The sequence below is a fragment of the Chenopodium album genome, chromosome 24 (genome assembly GCF_948465745.1).
Source record: "Chenopodium album chromosome 24, dcCheAlbu1.1, whole genome shotgun sequence".
NCBI classification, from domain to species: Eukaryota; Viridiplantae; Streptophyta; class Magnoliopsida; order Caryophyllales; family Amaranthaceae; genus Chenopodium; species Chenopodium album.
In genome coordinates this window covers 8,481,107-8,497,553 of record NC_137857.1, presented here as the reverse complement: position 1 = coordinate 8,497,553, position 16,447 = coordinate 8,481,107, and the positions used below count along the sequence as shown (strand labels likewise).

General features: G+C 32.4%; 1 protein-coding gene across 1 annotated transcript; it reads left to right on the top strand.

The window, feature by feature from the left end:
* Positions 1–12,960: 12,960 nt before the first annotated feature.
* Positions 12,961–13,377, top strand: LOC145610509 (putative F-box protein At1g50880). Its single transcript, XM_081665836.1, has one exon. It carries the CDS (start codon positions 12,961–12,963, stop codon positions 13,375–13,377), a length of 417 nt encoding a protein of 138 aa, XP_081521962.1.
* The last annotated feature ends 3,070 nt before the right edge of the window (positions 13,378–16,447 follow it).

Sequence of the window (16,447 nt, the reverse complement as noted above, 5' to 3'; positions counted from 1 at the left end):
CATTAACTCACTTTGACTTTTACATTATTCACAAAATATATTTTAATTAGATTTTGTGAGTTATAGCTACGATAAAATATAGTCATGTGGGATCTTGTTTGAATCGTTTTAAAGTAAATTTAATTAGTATCCACTTTTTATAATTTTTACAATGTTGATAACTAGATATTAATCATTAAAATTGTGTGTTGGCAAGCGTGAAAAAAAAACGTGTCAGCTAAAAAAAACGGATGTAGTATCAAGTACAGTATTAATGCATTAAATTAACTTTGAAAATAAATAATAGTCCCTTATGGACAATTTTCACGGGAATTAATAAAAATAAATGAGTATTAGTAAAAATACATTGAAAAGATAAATTTACATTGGATATGTAAAAAAGTAGAGACAGAAAGTAATAAAAGTACATGGAAAAACAAAATTTACATGAGAAAGTTAAATTTGCACAAATATTGTTGCAAATTGGAGGAAATTTTGGTAAAAATTTAATATTAATGATACTTGAAAAAAAACAAATGGGGGAGCCCCAGTTGATCTCAGAGATTAACAATCTAATTTATGTCCTCTCACAACTTTATGTGTTGAAATCTGTGCCACTTTATTATTTTACTTTTATCATTTAAAAAATAAAAGAAAATGAATAAATTGTGAGAGGAGATTTATTCACATAATTTATCTCAGAGATCAACTTGAATTTACCCCTATTTTAGGACTTAAAATTGACCATAAGGGACGAAGGGAGTACATGTATAAGGAGTTGATAAAGTTGCATTGGAAGAATGCAAATATTTTGATAATAGAAGTTGCATTGAAAAAATGTATGTACAAGAAATGGCGTAAAAAATAACAATTTTAATCTAATATGAAATACTGTATATAATTAAAACATAATCATTAAAGGAGAAATCAAAAAGGCACACGTAAGTACGTAACCCACTTTTCGAAAGGAAAAATTGCGGAAAATAATACAACTTTTGGCCCATTCTTTTTTAATAATACAACCTTTTGATGAATTCTTAATAATATAACCTTTGGGGATGTCAATTTTAAACAAGACAAAAAACTTGTAACCTTTAAAACCGGTTACCCATGACACATGTCATCAGATAATTGGTCTAAATATAAATTAAATTTTTTTATTTAAATAATTAATTTTAGATTAAAAAAAAAAGAGAGGAAAAAAAAAAAGGCAACCACCTCTTCCACCATTCCATCACGGCAGCCAGCCCTTCCCTGGCGAACAAAAACCACCCTAATCCCAGCAACCACCACGCCACCTCCTCTCCCCTCCCCCTTCTCACGCTGACTCTGCCTCGCCGTACCCCTCCTCCTTTCTCTCTCCTCCATTGCACTCTACTCTCACTCCTCCATTGAAGCACCTTCTGAGCTTCGTCTCCTCCATTGAAGCACCTTCTGAGCTTTTTACCCTCCATTGAACCAGCAACATCACTTCTCCGCCGCCGACCGACCCAATTACCCCCTAACCCCGATCGACCCAATTACCCCCTTTCCCCCTGTCGATTTCCCCTTTCCCAACCACCACCAAAACGCGAATGCCACAATGATGGGATTTTTAGGGGAAGTGGAGGGGCGGTTTCGAGCAACAAAAGGGGAGAGAGGTGTTTATCGGGATCTGGGAAAGGGAATGGGTGATTTTTGTGGTGTTTCGGGGGGGTTTTGTGGTGGCGGCTGCGTGGATTAGGGTGGTTGTTGTGGTGGTTGGGAAGGAAAGGGGGTTAAGGGGGTGGTCTGCGTCGGGTTAAGGGGGAAGCGGTCTGCGTGCCGACGGTGAGGATGTGGCTGGGTGGTGGTGGTTGGGTGGTTTGGGGTTTAGGGGGAAGGTCGGGGTTAAGGGGGAGGGGAGAGGAGGTGGCTGGGTGGTGGTGGTTGGGTGGTTTGGGGGGTTTTTTTTTATTTCTTTAATAATAATTATTATTTAATTTATTAATTACAGTGAAAAACCAATAAAACAATGACACGTGTCATGGTTACCTTCAAAAACAGGTTACCAACAAGTAATGTCTTGTTTAAAATTGACACCCCCCAAAGGTTAAATTATTAAGAATTAATCAAAAGGTTGTATTATTAAAAAAGAACGGGCCAAAGGTTGTATTATTTTCCGCAATTTTTCCCTTTTCGAAATGGAGTGAGTACTATGTACAAAAAAACAAAAAAAAAAACACATTAAATTTTTTATTAAAAGGGGATTGAAAAATAAAGGGAGACTGTTTTAGGAGAACACGTGACGAGGTCAATGTCGAAAAACAAGTCACGCTCAGATTTCGGCATAAGGTGTGTTCTCTAAAAAGAAAAGTTAAGGTGTGTTCTCGTAAAAAAAAATAATAATAAGTTAAGGTGCGTTTTCGCAAAAAAAAAAAAAAAAAAAAATGGTGTGTTGTTACCAAAAAAAAATATAAGGTGGTTTCTTAAAAAAAAAAATGGTGTTTTATAAGGAGGTTTTTGGCAAAATTTCCAAAGAGAATAATAATGTAATAACATTATTTTTCTAGTAAATATCTTATACACAGGCACACAGCGACACAGCGTAAATAAATTTTAATCCTTTTGATATGACTATAAGAAAAGTAGAAATATATAGAATAAGAGATTAGAGACTTACAAATAAGATGAGACAGAGCAATATTAATCTGATGATGGTAAAGCATTATCTATAGTGATGTCGAAACTCAAAAGCGTGCAAGGGGAAGGGGGAGATATTAAGGTGAATTCATAGTCTCATACTCTCATAGAGCCATAAAGGTGTAATATTAAGCCAAAGGCCCAAAGTAGAATATTTGAGATGTTACAAATATAGGAGATGTATCAAATCACATGGGTTTTTTTTTTTTTTTTTTTTTTTTTTTTAAAAAAAAAAAATATTATGATTTCTTACCATATACTAGAAGGAAATAAATCTCAAATAATTGTTCATACATTGATTGTTTTCCTTGTTTAAAAGCATGAAATAATAGCTAGTCTTTGCTTTTTATAGAATTTAATCACTTAAGTTACTTTTAACACTGAAAAATTTGTCAAAGAATAAGCAAACCCTTGCGCGGTAAGCTCAAAATAAGCAAATCTTTTGATTAACTAGTACTATAAATAAGATGACTTTTAATAAGCATTTTCTTTTAATTGGTCAAATGACCTATAACCTACCAAACAAGTCATTTTCTCCTTTTTATTTGATTCAAAATAATTAATTATTTTTTTAAAGAAAAAACCCAACCATGTATTAAAATAATATGTTCAATGGCAAGACAATTATTATATTATATTATATTATATTACACTCCATATTTTATATTATGAATTTATGAGTGACTATCTGGCTTTAAAAATATAATTTCTCTCTGTTATAGAGTATTCCGTAATGCATAGTTTGCTTAAGTTTTTACTCTTTAAAATTATAAGATCTAATTATCATTGCAATGACAATTAATGGTTATGTTTCTATAATTTATCTCATATGAGGGACATATATAAAATATATATTATTTCAATGATTTTTTTATGTCGTGCATCGCACAGGGCTTATCTAGTGGATTTAACATTAGTTGGGGTCATATAATGTCGTTTGGAACCATATATGACCATTATATGTTGTCATAAATGTCCGTGGTTGCCTTGAGTTCACGAAATTAGTGCAAGTTGCGAATTGGTAAATTGACCGTTTTAAGGCAAATTAGATGGTTGCACCCACCCAAATAAACTCCCGGGGTGTATTAGGGACCACGGTAAACATCTCGAAAATTTTTATTTCCAGGCGAAAAATGGTTAAAAAATTCCAAAATTAAAGGCTATCATCCACGTTTTTTGAGGAATTTTGGAGGTTACAGGGCCCGATGGCGAAAACTATTGAGACCCTTGGGATTATATCTTAGGGTCATATAATGTCGTTTGGAACCATATATGACCATTATATATTGTCATAAATGTCCGTGGTTGTCTTGAGTTCACGAAATTAGTACAAGTTGCGAATTGGTAAATTGATCGTTTTAAGGCAAATTGGATGGTTGCACCTAGAGGTGATCATTGGGCGGGCCATGCCGGGTTCGGGCGTAAAAAATTATGCCTACTTTTCGGGCCGAGGCGGCCCAAGCTTCGGGCCAAAACTTTTGTGTCCAAACCCGCCCAAAATGGTCGGGCCATGCGGGCTTTTCGGCCCGAGCCTAAAAAATCAACTACATATGCCTTAAAATGCATTTCCAAACCCGTCCAAAAAAAACAAATTTTTGGGCCGGGCCGACAGGCCGGGCTTACTTTGATCACCTCTAGTTGCACCACCCAAATAGACTCCCGGGATGTATTAGGGACCACGGTAAATATCTCGAAAATTTTTATTTCCGGGCGAAAAATGGTCAAAAAATTCCAAAATTAAAGGCTATCATCCACGTTTTTTGAGGAATTTTGGAGGTTATGGGCCCGATGGCGAAAAGTGTTGAGACCCTAGGGGATATATCTTAGGGTCATATAATGTCGTTTGGAACCATATATGACTATTATATGTTGTCATAAATGTCCGTGGTTTCCTTGAGTTCAAGAAATCAGTGCAAGCTGCGAATTGGTAAATTTATTGTTTTAAGGCAAATTGGATGGTTGCACCCACCCAAATAGACTCCCGGGGTGTATTAGGGACCATGGTAAATATCTCGACAATTTTTATTTTCGGGCGAAAAATGGTCAAAAAAATTCCAAAATTGTAGGCTATTTATCCATGCTTTTTGAGGAATTTTGGAGGTTATGGGGCTCGGTGGCAAAAAGTCTTGAGACTCTAGGGAATACAGCTCAGGGTCATATAATGCCGTTTGGAACCATATATGACCATTATATGTTGTCATAATTGTCCGTGATAGGCTTGAGTTCACGAAATCGGTGCAAGTTGCGAACAGGTAAATTGACCGTTTAAAGACATATTGGATGGTTGCACCCACCCAAATAGACTCCCGAGGTGTATTAGGGTCCATGGTAAGAATCTCGGCAATTTTTATTTTCGGGTCAAAATAAGTGGAAAAGTGTCCAAAATTAAAGGTTATAATACACTATTTCAGATCAATTTTCGAATTTTTTTCAAAAAAAAATGGAATGTGTTGGATGAGTCATGGGGTCATATAAGGAGGTTTGAAACCATAAGACACCGATAAAGATGTCCATAAAGTACCAAGAATGAGTTATGACTCTATTTTGAAATTTATGAAATATAGTGATGTCATATAAGTGTAATAATGTGATGTGCTTGAATTGATTATTATAATGTCATATATTTATTAAATATTTATAATGATGTCATATAAGTATATTGATGTGACGTGACTTGACTGTAATGATTTGACTTGAGAGTCGTAAATAGTGCCCGGATTCCGGACACAATTATTGAATATTAATTAAGGAATTGAAACAAATCATTTATAAAAATAATACTCCCTCTATCCCCTTTTGATAGTCCCTTATTGGCATTTTTCATGGGAATTAATAAACACAAATAAGAATGGTTAAAGTACATTTAAAAAAGTAATAAAAGTACATGGGAAATCAAATTTACATGAGAAATTTAAATTTGCACAAGTATTGTTGCAAATTGGAGGGAATTTTGGTAAAAAAATTAATATTAATGGTTGTTGGAAAAAGCAAATGGGGTGAACATTTGTCCATAAGGGACCATCAAAAGGGGACGGAGAGAGTATTATTTGTCCATAAGGGACCATCAAAAGGGGACGGAGAGAGTATTATTTTTTATACATATTTCATATTAACACGTAGTAATAATTATATTTAAAATAAAAAAGATTTCACAAATCTTTCAAAATAAATTTGGTAAAATTTTAAAATAATGTGTCCTATCTATAACTTTATACTAAAGGCGAAACCAGAAATGACACATGTCATCTCCTGGTTAAAAATTTTCCCTCCAAAAGTTTTTTTTTTATTATTATTATTTTTTTTGGCCAAAGCTTCTTAGAGAAGTTTTTAATACAAACTATACAATAATATTTCACTTCCTATTTGATAAGTATATTCCACATTTGTACACATTCAAACAAAGATATTATTTTTTATGCAATAAAAGTTTTCTGTCTATAACTTTTGTTTAGTTGTGTATTAGAAGCTACAATTAAAAATTGCAAATACCAAATCAATAATTTAATATTTTTCGACTAATTTATGATTATAATACTTCTCAATCAACAATCTACAACTATATATAACTATAGGTCATCGTGCATGGCACGGGATCTAACCTAGTATAAATAAAAGAAAACCCCATTATAGACCACTCCCCACCCACGCCACCGCACGCACCTCCCCCACAATTCCCCTCGCTAAACCCCGACCTGCCCCATTCTTAGCCTCCTCTAGCTCTTAAAGCCACCATTCTCTGCCCGAAACCCACCTGAAACCATCATATATACCCACCTCAAATCCCTACCCTACCCCCCCCCCCCCACACCTCCTAACCACTAAAAACCTACCCCTTAACCACTGAAAACCCACTCCACACCCCGAATCAACCCAACCTGAAAAGCTTTTAAAATAAGAGATAGAGATAGGCGAGGAATAGAGGTGGCGGTAGGAGGTGTGAGAGAGAAAGGGGTTGGCGGTGGGTGAGGGACGGGTAATCGACGAGGGGTGGGGGTAGGGGGCTATTCTACGGAGATTTTTAAAAAATTAATATGAAAATTTTAACCAAACAACTAATTTTGATTAAATTTTTAAAATGTATGAACCAATAACATTAAAAACCATGGCGTATTTAACCTAAGCATTCGGTTTCTCCCAAAATTAACAAGTCATAATTTATTTTGGGAAGATATCTTATAATTATCGTCTCTTTTTTTTTTTATCAATCAAAAGGTTAACTTATTTTGAGCTAACCGTTTCCAACATTATTTACTATCCTGTTTCTAAAAGTTTCTTTTGTTTTAAGTTTATTATTATTTTTATTTATTTTTGTTGTTGTTGTTGTGAAACCATGACCATCTAAATAGAAGGAAGTGTTTAGGCTGGATGATATGATTAGATCAGTTGGATGACATGATTAATTATTTGGATGATACTAATAATTACTTGGATGATATCTTTGATGTCTAGTTTGGATGATATGATTTATTGGTTGAATGACATGGTAAATTGTCTAAATGATATCAGGTATGTAACTACTTGGATGTATCTTTTAATTGATTTAAGTTTTTAAAAGGCTAGACTTTCCTAGTTATTTTGTGTTTGTCTCACGAAGCCATATATTGGTGAGACAAGTCTCACCCAATAGTTTCTCTTATAAAAACACAACATTTTGAAAACCATGATTAATGTAGTTTTTTTTTATTAAATGAAAAGAAGAATAATATCATTAATGAATAGCCTTACGACATCTACAATAATGATATATGGATTTGTAAAGCATAGATTTAGAGAAAGTAGCATAACTTTAATAATGAAAACCATAACTACACCGCTTTAAGCTTGACACGAGCAATGATTTTTTTATGTTTCCGATGTTCTTATTATAGAGCTGATAACAAACCCTAAACCTATATGAATCCAAATCATGTCTCAAATCATTATTAGAACCATAAAAATAAAATTCAGATCAAAATTTTTAAAAAATTAGGAAAAACCTAATTGGGAAAGACTTTCAAAAATAGAGAGAACAAAGCAAAGCAAAACAATGCAAAACGCAAAATAATGCAAAACAAAGCAAAAAACTGAACTTAAATAAAAGAAAAAGGGTCAGAATAGTCGAATTTTCAGAAGGAAAAAAATAGACTATTAAGCCTAAACGGTCCAAAAAACTAAAAATCTAAAAGAGGATAAAGGAGAGTTGAGAGAGAATAGGGAGAAGATGGGGCATATGGGAAAGACTTTGAAAAGGCGCAGATGAGAAAGGACAACAATTAATCAAATCGGAAAATCGTGCAGGCTAAAAACTATAGTACTCCCTTTATCCCAGAATAACTAATACGGAGTATAGTCAAACTTTATACACATAACGATATACGAGTACTAGTTTAAACTTATTTTTATATGCTTAAATTTTAATGAAAATTATATATAAAAAAAAATGTTATACTATAAAATTTTATATCTAACAAAGTAACAATATATTTTATGTACTGTACAATAAAGTCACTTATCAATTATTCTACAACGGGGGAGTTGTTCAATAGAGTACCTAAAAACTATCTTAACTCAAAAAATACATTAAAAGTTGGTGATGGTGGACCTTCCTAAAGCAAAAGTTGCATTGATTTGAGAATGAAAGGAGTACTGTAAGCTTGCATAATATGGTAAGCAATGCAAACACTTGTTAAGGAAATCTAACATTTCTAAATAGATGACGTTAGTGTAGTTGCATCAGCTATCGACTGTCAATCCAATAATTGGTAACACATAATGAATGATTGGATGCAGAGAGAGACCCAAAACATTAGCAGCCATGGAAATTCTAGCGTCTAAACTTCGACAACTCAATAGATAAATTTTGCTTGTACTCTATACTCCTTGACAGAGTAGCGGTACTCAATACGGCTTTTTTTTTTTTTTTTTTTTTTTTTTTTTTGGTTGTTAAGGAAGAGGTGTAATCACTGTAATGGGCCGCTATTAGGTATGGTTTATAGTTCCATACTAAGGAATGAAAATAGTATAAAAATCATTAATAACAATATAAAAAAACTGTAATAGTTTAATAAAAAAAAATACGCTCTTTTCTCTTTTCCTCTTTCTTCATTGAAAATCTCGTTGGAATAATAATAGAGTAGAATTAAAAAATAACATTATAAAATCAGCAATAACATTATATTTATCAATAACTAGTCGTTGGAAAATTCGTTGTTGTGTTCGATTTTTGTGATATTCGTGGTTGTGTTCGGGTTTTGTAATGCTACCTCCGCTAAGTTTTAGTTGCAACTTTGGAATATTTTATATCTCACAAATAATATCCCAAACTTAACGGAGGTAGTAGCAAGGATACAAGAACTTACAAGGAGTAGTGATAAAGTTTCTACAGGAAAAAATTTCATGGATAAACAATTTTAATAAGTAAAGTTATCTAGAATTTGTTAGAGATTTTTTTAAAAAATTTGATTAATTTAGATATTATTTTAGAACGCAATATGGTTTCTTATTGAGTAACTTAATAATTTTCAAACATCTTTATCTTAAAATGATTGTGATAATAAGACAATTTCAAACATCTCTTTTCCAGCCCCCCTCTCTCGATCCCATTCTATCTCCTTCCCTTCTCTCTCTCTCGTATGTGACGAGCGTCATTTTGACATTTATTTTCTAGTCATGTTCCTAGACTTTAGGTTAGTTCCTTTAAAATTTAGTGTCTTTATTTATGTTTTTGATATTTTATGGCTTATTTGTCCTTTGTGTGTTTTTTTTTATACATAATTGAGGTCATTTTGGAAGGTAAAAAGATGAACAAAATAATGGGATTTAATGGCTTTGCAAAGAAACAACATGTAAGAAACAACATGTATATTCATTAAAATTGTAAGGAATGGGGATTAATTGGTAAAATTATACTTATGTATTAAGTAATAAAAATGTTTTTGATACATGTTTATTATATTTGATTTAATAAATTTATGATAATTATAAGTTATGCTCACTTAATAATTATGTTCAAGATTTTTTTCCTGATTAACATTATTAAGTTGTTTTTGTATAGTTTTACAAAAGAGCTTCTATAGGTTCGAATAGTAGAGGATATTGACTTTGAATATTGTTAGCTAATTAAACATGTAACTAACTCTAAAAGTGCTAAATTAAACAAAGCATGTTTGTGTTATGTTCACGAGCATTAAGTAGGTTATAGATTCCTTAAAATTAATTATTAAGGGTACATATGTGTAATGTGGAGTTAGAGACAGAAAAATTAGTTGAGAATTATTATTGAGAGGGAAGGAGAAACTAATGCATCACTTCTATATTTAGTAATTTTATACAATATTTTATCATTTTAATCTCTTACTTTAAACCTCACTCAAATTATTTTATCATTTCTCTCTCTTCCATGGTCCCCATTTAAATACTAAAAATATTTATCCTCTCCTCATATACTTTCTATTTCATGGTCCCCATCTTACTTTTACTATAATAATTTTAGAAAAAATTGATAAAAATAATCCCAACTTTCACTTGTTCGCCCAAAATAATTCCAACTTTAGATTATTTTTAAACAATCCGAACTTTGGGATTTATTTTCTCAAAATGATCCTAGCCGGTCACTTAACCTGTAGTTAACACGTGTTACTATTTAATTGGTTAAAAAATAAAAGAAAAAAAACTTAAAATATTTAAATAAAAAAAACCAACTCTCAAACCCACGACCACCTCCTCACCACCCCAGCTACAACCCCAATCGGAACCCCTACACACCGCCGGCGCCTAGGCACCCTTTTTCCCACATCGGCGACGACCTCGTCCCCTTATCCACTGAACCCACCACCCGAAACCCTCAGACCCCCAATTTCGAAACCCCTAAAAAAACCGTCTAGGCGGCAGCGGGGTGGGGGCTGGCTGGGTTGTCGAAATGGTGAGGGTTGTAGGGATGCTGGTGGTTGCCGGTGGAGTTGCAAGTGGATTTTTTTAAAAGAATTTCAACCTATAATGCCGCACTGACATGAGTCACTTAATACAAAAAAATAAATTAACAGGTTACAGGTCACCTGGAATCATTTTGAGCAAATGTTCCCTAAAGTTCGAATTATTTAAAAATAATCCTAAGTTAGAATTATTTTGGGCAAACGGGCAAAAGTTGGGATTATTTTTTAACTATTTTTCCAATTATTTATTCACCCACTTACAATATTATATTACTCTCCTTAAACTTCATGCATTCTCAAGTAATGAAAAAAAAATTTAAAAAAAAAAAATCAAAGGGAGTAATGAGTATTAAGTTAAAATTTGAGATGAACACATACTCCCTTCGTTTTTAAATACTTGTTCCACTTTCCTTTTCCGGTCGTTTTTAAATACTTGTTTCATATCCTTTTTTGGAAAGCTTTTACAATATTTAATTCACTTCTCACACTTAGTGGACCCAACATAATACTCTCTCTCCTCCTACTCTTCCACTACTTTTTGCTTTTTACAAATTTTTATTTTCTCAATTACCCCACTATATCCATATTTTATTACTTTCTCCAATTTCAATTGAGCAAGTATTTAAAAATGGAGGGAGTACTACTTAATTATTTTAGGACCCTTATTTTTGTATATACTTGGGGTCAACATTGTCAATAACTACAGATCCACAACTATTAGATGAGTTAAATTTCCAATTGGTACATATTGATAAACACAACAAATCTTACACGTGATGTCTGTAACATCATAATCTAAAATGACTATTTATACTTTTAAACCTTAAATTAACTTTGAACAAAAAAGAGTGTTTTGACCAATTCACGGGTAATATTACTCATATCAATCACAAACGAGCTTGTCTTAATGGAGTTTTGTTATGCAAATAGAAATGCAGACAAGAGGCAAGGGTGTAATTATACGTAGATGCATATTATGAATTAAGAGTAGCACTATTGGGTGATTTTTACTACCATTGGATGATCAAAGAGTACCATTGGACATTCAGTGGTACAAGGTATGCATGCAGTGGTATTATATATGCATTCAGTGGTACTAACTATGTGTAGAAATAGTATCACTAAATAGACAATGGTATTATATAAGCTTTTAGTGGCACATCTAAAAGAAGTCCCACTTACCTATCTCTCTCTTCCTTTCTCTCTACTAGGGTATCCTACGCGCGCGATGCGCGCAGAGGGGCTAGCTCTTGCGGAGAATTTGTATTGGCATGTATTTATACAGTTGGTTTGGGTGGTAGACCTGATAATTTTAATACGTATACTATCTGGTTTATGTGTCTATGTGGTGAATTTGTAGAATAGTATAAGAAAGCCACCAAAATCTTTTAAGACAATTATTTTTTAAAACCCTAAAAAGTTTGATAATGTTATTTCAAAATTATTTATTAAATAATATTTAATTGATTTGCATCCATTCATATTTTAAGCGCCGAGTGTTAGTTTAGAACTCTTAAATTGATGTGCATGTTTCAATAATACTTAGTGTAATATTTTTAGGGTGTTTTTCTTCAAATGATTTTTTTGTGAGCTTTGGGACTATGGTCATATGGACTATGGAGTAATAATATGTAAAATGTTGCAGCTAAAAACTTAATAATGTATATTTTTTCCTCTTAAATTCTCTCACTAATTACCACCTATTTTTTTCCTACCATCGATTGATTTTCGTTGATTTTAGGATTTTTAAGTTCTTTATACCTCTTGATAACATACGTATGCTCAAATATCACTGTACAATTTAATATGAATCTCATTCAAATTCTATAACGTTTTTTATATTTACATTTCAAAAGCTAATAAACTTTAACGATAGTTGTAATTAAAGGACAACAAGATAGTAAACTTTAAATAATAATAAGGAAATAAGAAGATAGTATTGATTTGCAAAAAAAATTTTGATTAAGGTGTGTCATTGCAATAAAAAAATTTATAAGGCGGTTTCTTGCAAAAAGTTGCTTATAAAAGATGGTTTTGCAAAATTTGTAGAATTGTAGAATTAATAACAAAGAAGAATAAGATAATATTGTAGACAAAGAGATATTATGATTTGTTGTGTGCAAACAAAGAGATATTATTTGCCTATAAATAATAATATTGAGAAGATAATATGTTATGAAGTGAGATAATAATGTTAATATTTGTTGGTGTATTGCTTCAAATAATTAGTGGTTATTGTTTCCTAATCCTAATCCTAATCCTAATCCTTATGTAGTTTGTAGAATTCTACCTAAATATTATCTTGTACCTTTCATCATATATATAAATACTTGATACATGTTAAATTAATCTCCGTTAGATCATTAAAGCTACGCTAAAAGTTTAGTTTTGGTTAAAAAAAAACTAATCAATGGCGGCAGCGTCAAGTGAATCAAGTTCCATCGAAGGGCTTCCTACGGACATACTCTCGCAAATACTAGTACGGCTTCCCAACATAAAGTGGTTATGTCGCGCAAAACTCGTGTGTAAGTCATGGTTTACCCTCATATCATCTTCGGAATTCACCGATCTTTATAATCTCCGCCATAAGAACAATTCTCTCCTTGTATTTACCAAATACGATCTTAAGCTTTACGGAGTCGAAGTCAATGACAACGACAACGACGTTTGGAAGGCGGAGGAGAAAATTGAACTTCCTCGATACCTAAATAATTTGGGAATCACTAAGATTGTTGCTTCATGCCATGACTTGTTACTTTGCATCTTTGCTCACTCTACTTTGATCTTGCTAAATCCATTAACTAGATATTATTCCTCGTATAATTAGCGATAAACATAGGAACGATACAATTATTCATTCACTCCTCAATCCCAATAATTATTATGAGGACTATTATTTCGATATTGGACTCGGATATGATCATATAAAAGATGACTACAAAGTCGTGATTTTCGAGGGTGGTTCTTGGTTTGCTATTAACGAAATTTTACTATACAGCATAAGATATGGGTCATGGGAACGTCAGTGCTATTTTACGGATCATTTTGTACGTTCAGGTAATATTATTTATAAACCCGCGGTTTGTTTGTTGTATTTTATATATCAACGCAAAAGAATTGTAGTGTTTAATGTTTGCGACGGGAAATGGAGTGAAATTCCGGCACCCAGCGTCGAAAGTGACATAAATGATATAGGGGTTTTGAATGGTTGCTTGAGTGTCCTAGAGGGAGGAATCAATTGCAAGGTATGGGTGGTGAAAGAAGAGTACACTGTTTTAAAATCATGGGTTGTTAGATCATGGGTTCTATTATTAAGTGTTTCGGACTTGTATCCAATTAGGGCTTCGTTAGCCTCTACTCCTTTGGCAATATCAAGTGATAAGAACCAAATTCTACTGCATTTGAAGGACGAGGACCAATGGATGTTCAGCTGTGTATGGTATTATTTCAAAGAGAAAAAGACTAGAAAAGTTCAAATTAGTCCACGGAATAAATACATTTCACTCAAGAGTACATTTCCTATTACGGATATTAGTAAATTTAATAAAAAAAAATAAGGTACGTATGTAATCTTTATTCATGCTCTTGATTTAACTATTTAATTTGTTGAACCCTATATGAACATTATTGTTGTATTTATACCAATTCATTCATAGTTGGTTTTTGGATAAGTCATACGTGTCTGATATAACCTCGTATGTATTTATGATAGTAGTATACTATATGTCGATATACTGTTATATAGAGTAACTCATCATGCAATGTAACATACCTTTATAGTTTATAGTGTGTCACAAATTATTATCTCATTGTTATAATTTTTTTTTCGCTCTTATGCAGATTAATTGGAGACGGTGGTAACGAAGTCATGAAGATGATGAGATTATTAATTACAATCGCATACAATTATATACCTATTACGTAATTTGAAAGTTAATAATTTTTTCGAAATTTTGAAACACTAAAACATATTGATATTGTTTCAAGTAATTTAAATTTTTAGTTAGCATAAAATATAAATATATGTATGGTACTATGGTAGTATCAATTAAGTATTTGTTGGTGTTGCTTCAAACACATCTTTTATTTCATTGATCGATTTCAATTTTATAAGCTAAGGAAATCGATCGAGTTTATGTTATGAGAGGGTCCTTGACCATGCAATAATTCCTCATAGGTGAGGCCGTGAGGGTTAAAGTTTTAAACAAGGTTGAATCCAGATGTTGCGTTGTGTATCAAGTTATTGGTTCAAATAACATGCATTATGTAATCTATGCTGATACCATTGAGCTAAAACAATTCTATGAATCATATGCAACCAACACATTTTTTTGTTGATCGATTTCATACGGTGTTCACGTTAGGAATACCCCACGTGAGGAGGGCAACTTAATGATTTGTTATCTTACCATTTTAAAAAAAGGTGTTTTTTAGAAAATAACATTACAAAATAGTAATTTTTTTTTATTATAACACAGAAAATTTCAAATTTTTATTATAACACCACAAAAAAAATCCATAAATTGGATTTCACCACCACTTAATGGTTCCTTGGATAGAATCTGTTAGTGGGGCCGTTAGGTACACGTGTAAGTTGTTTAACAATTAACAAGGGGTATGGAGGTCATTACACGTAAGTCTACATTCTAAATTTAGTGTAGTGCCATTGGGTGATCAATAGTATTACCGGATGATCAAATAGTACCATTGAATATTCAGTGGTACTATTTATGTATGTAATGATACTATATATTCATTTAGTAGTACTCACTGCGTGTAGAAATAATATTTTACTATATAGTTAGTGGTACTATATAAGCTTCTAGTGGTACATTTAAAAGTGGTCTCACTTACCCATCCCTCTCCTCCTTTCTCTCATCCATATGTGTTTTTTAATATATTAATACTCCGTATTTGTTATGCATTTTCAAATACATAACAAACGTGCATTAGTACTTCCTCCCCATTTAGTGTGAAACACAATGTGAACGTTTTAGGGGAGGCGACCATGAACATGCAGGGCTTGTTCATCGGTCCAAGACTGGATCAAAGACCGAAATATTGAATTTCAAGAACTGAAGACTGGACCGATTAAGTTAGGAACGAATCTGGACTGGACCGAAAAAATTGATCCAAAACTGGACGAAACTGGTTCAGACCGATTTTAGATTTTTTTTTTTTAAAAAAAAATTCCTAAATTTTATATAATTTATGTAAAATTCGAAAAAAAAAAAGAAAACCACGTCTTTTTTTGTATGTTTATTACAAAAAAAGCTCATATGACTAAAGTTTTTCAAGCTTGTTAATTAATCATTATTAAAGGTTTTATGTATAATTTTAAGCAAAAAAAACTGGTTCGATCCAAGATTGGTTTTTATAGAGTTTTGGACCGGATCGAAGATCAGGATAATAAATTTCTCGATCCAGAGACCAGGCCGATTAATTTGGTCCGGTCCATTTTTTCGCTCTGGACCTGTGAACACCCCTAAACATGATAGTGCACCACACAATTTTCTTCTATTGCACAAACAATCTTCGAATTGTTATTGTTAATCAACTTTTGAAGGTTTTTTTTGTTTATTTATTTATTTATTTTTTTAGAAATTATCAACTTTGAAGTTAATTAACTTTGTAAGATAAATAGTAATTGATGGATTTTTTTTTTTGAAATAAAATTGATTCATAAGTCATACGACATCTACAAAGAGATTTAGATCTAACAAATACATAATAATTGAATCAAATAAAAACATTTCGTAAGCAAAGCTACGTTCGTTGTTGCAAATCGTACATTCTTCATACCCTCTTTCAAATCGCTGTGATTGACAGTCTTCTTCGGTGAGGGGGTCTATCGATCTGTTGTAGCCGTGCAGAGAATTTCCGTCTGGTTCGTTCGA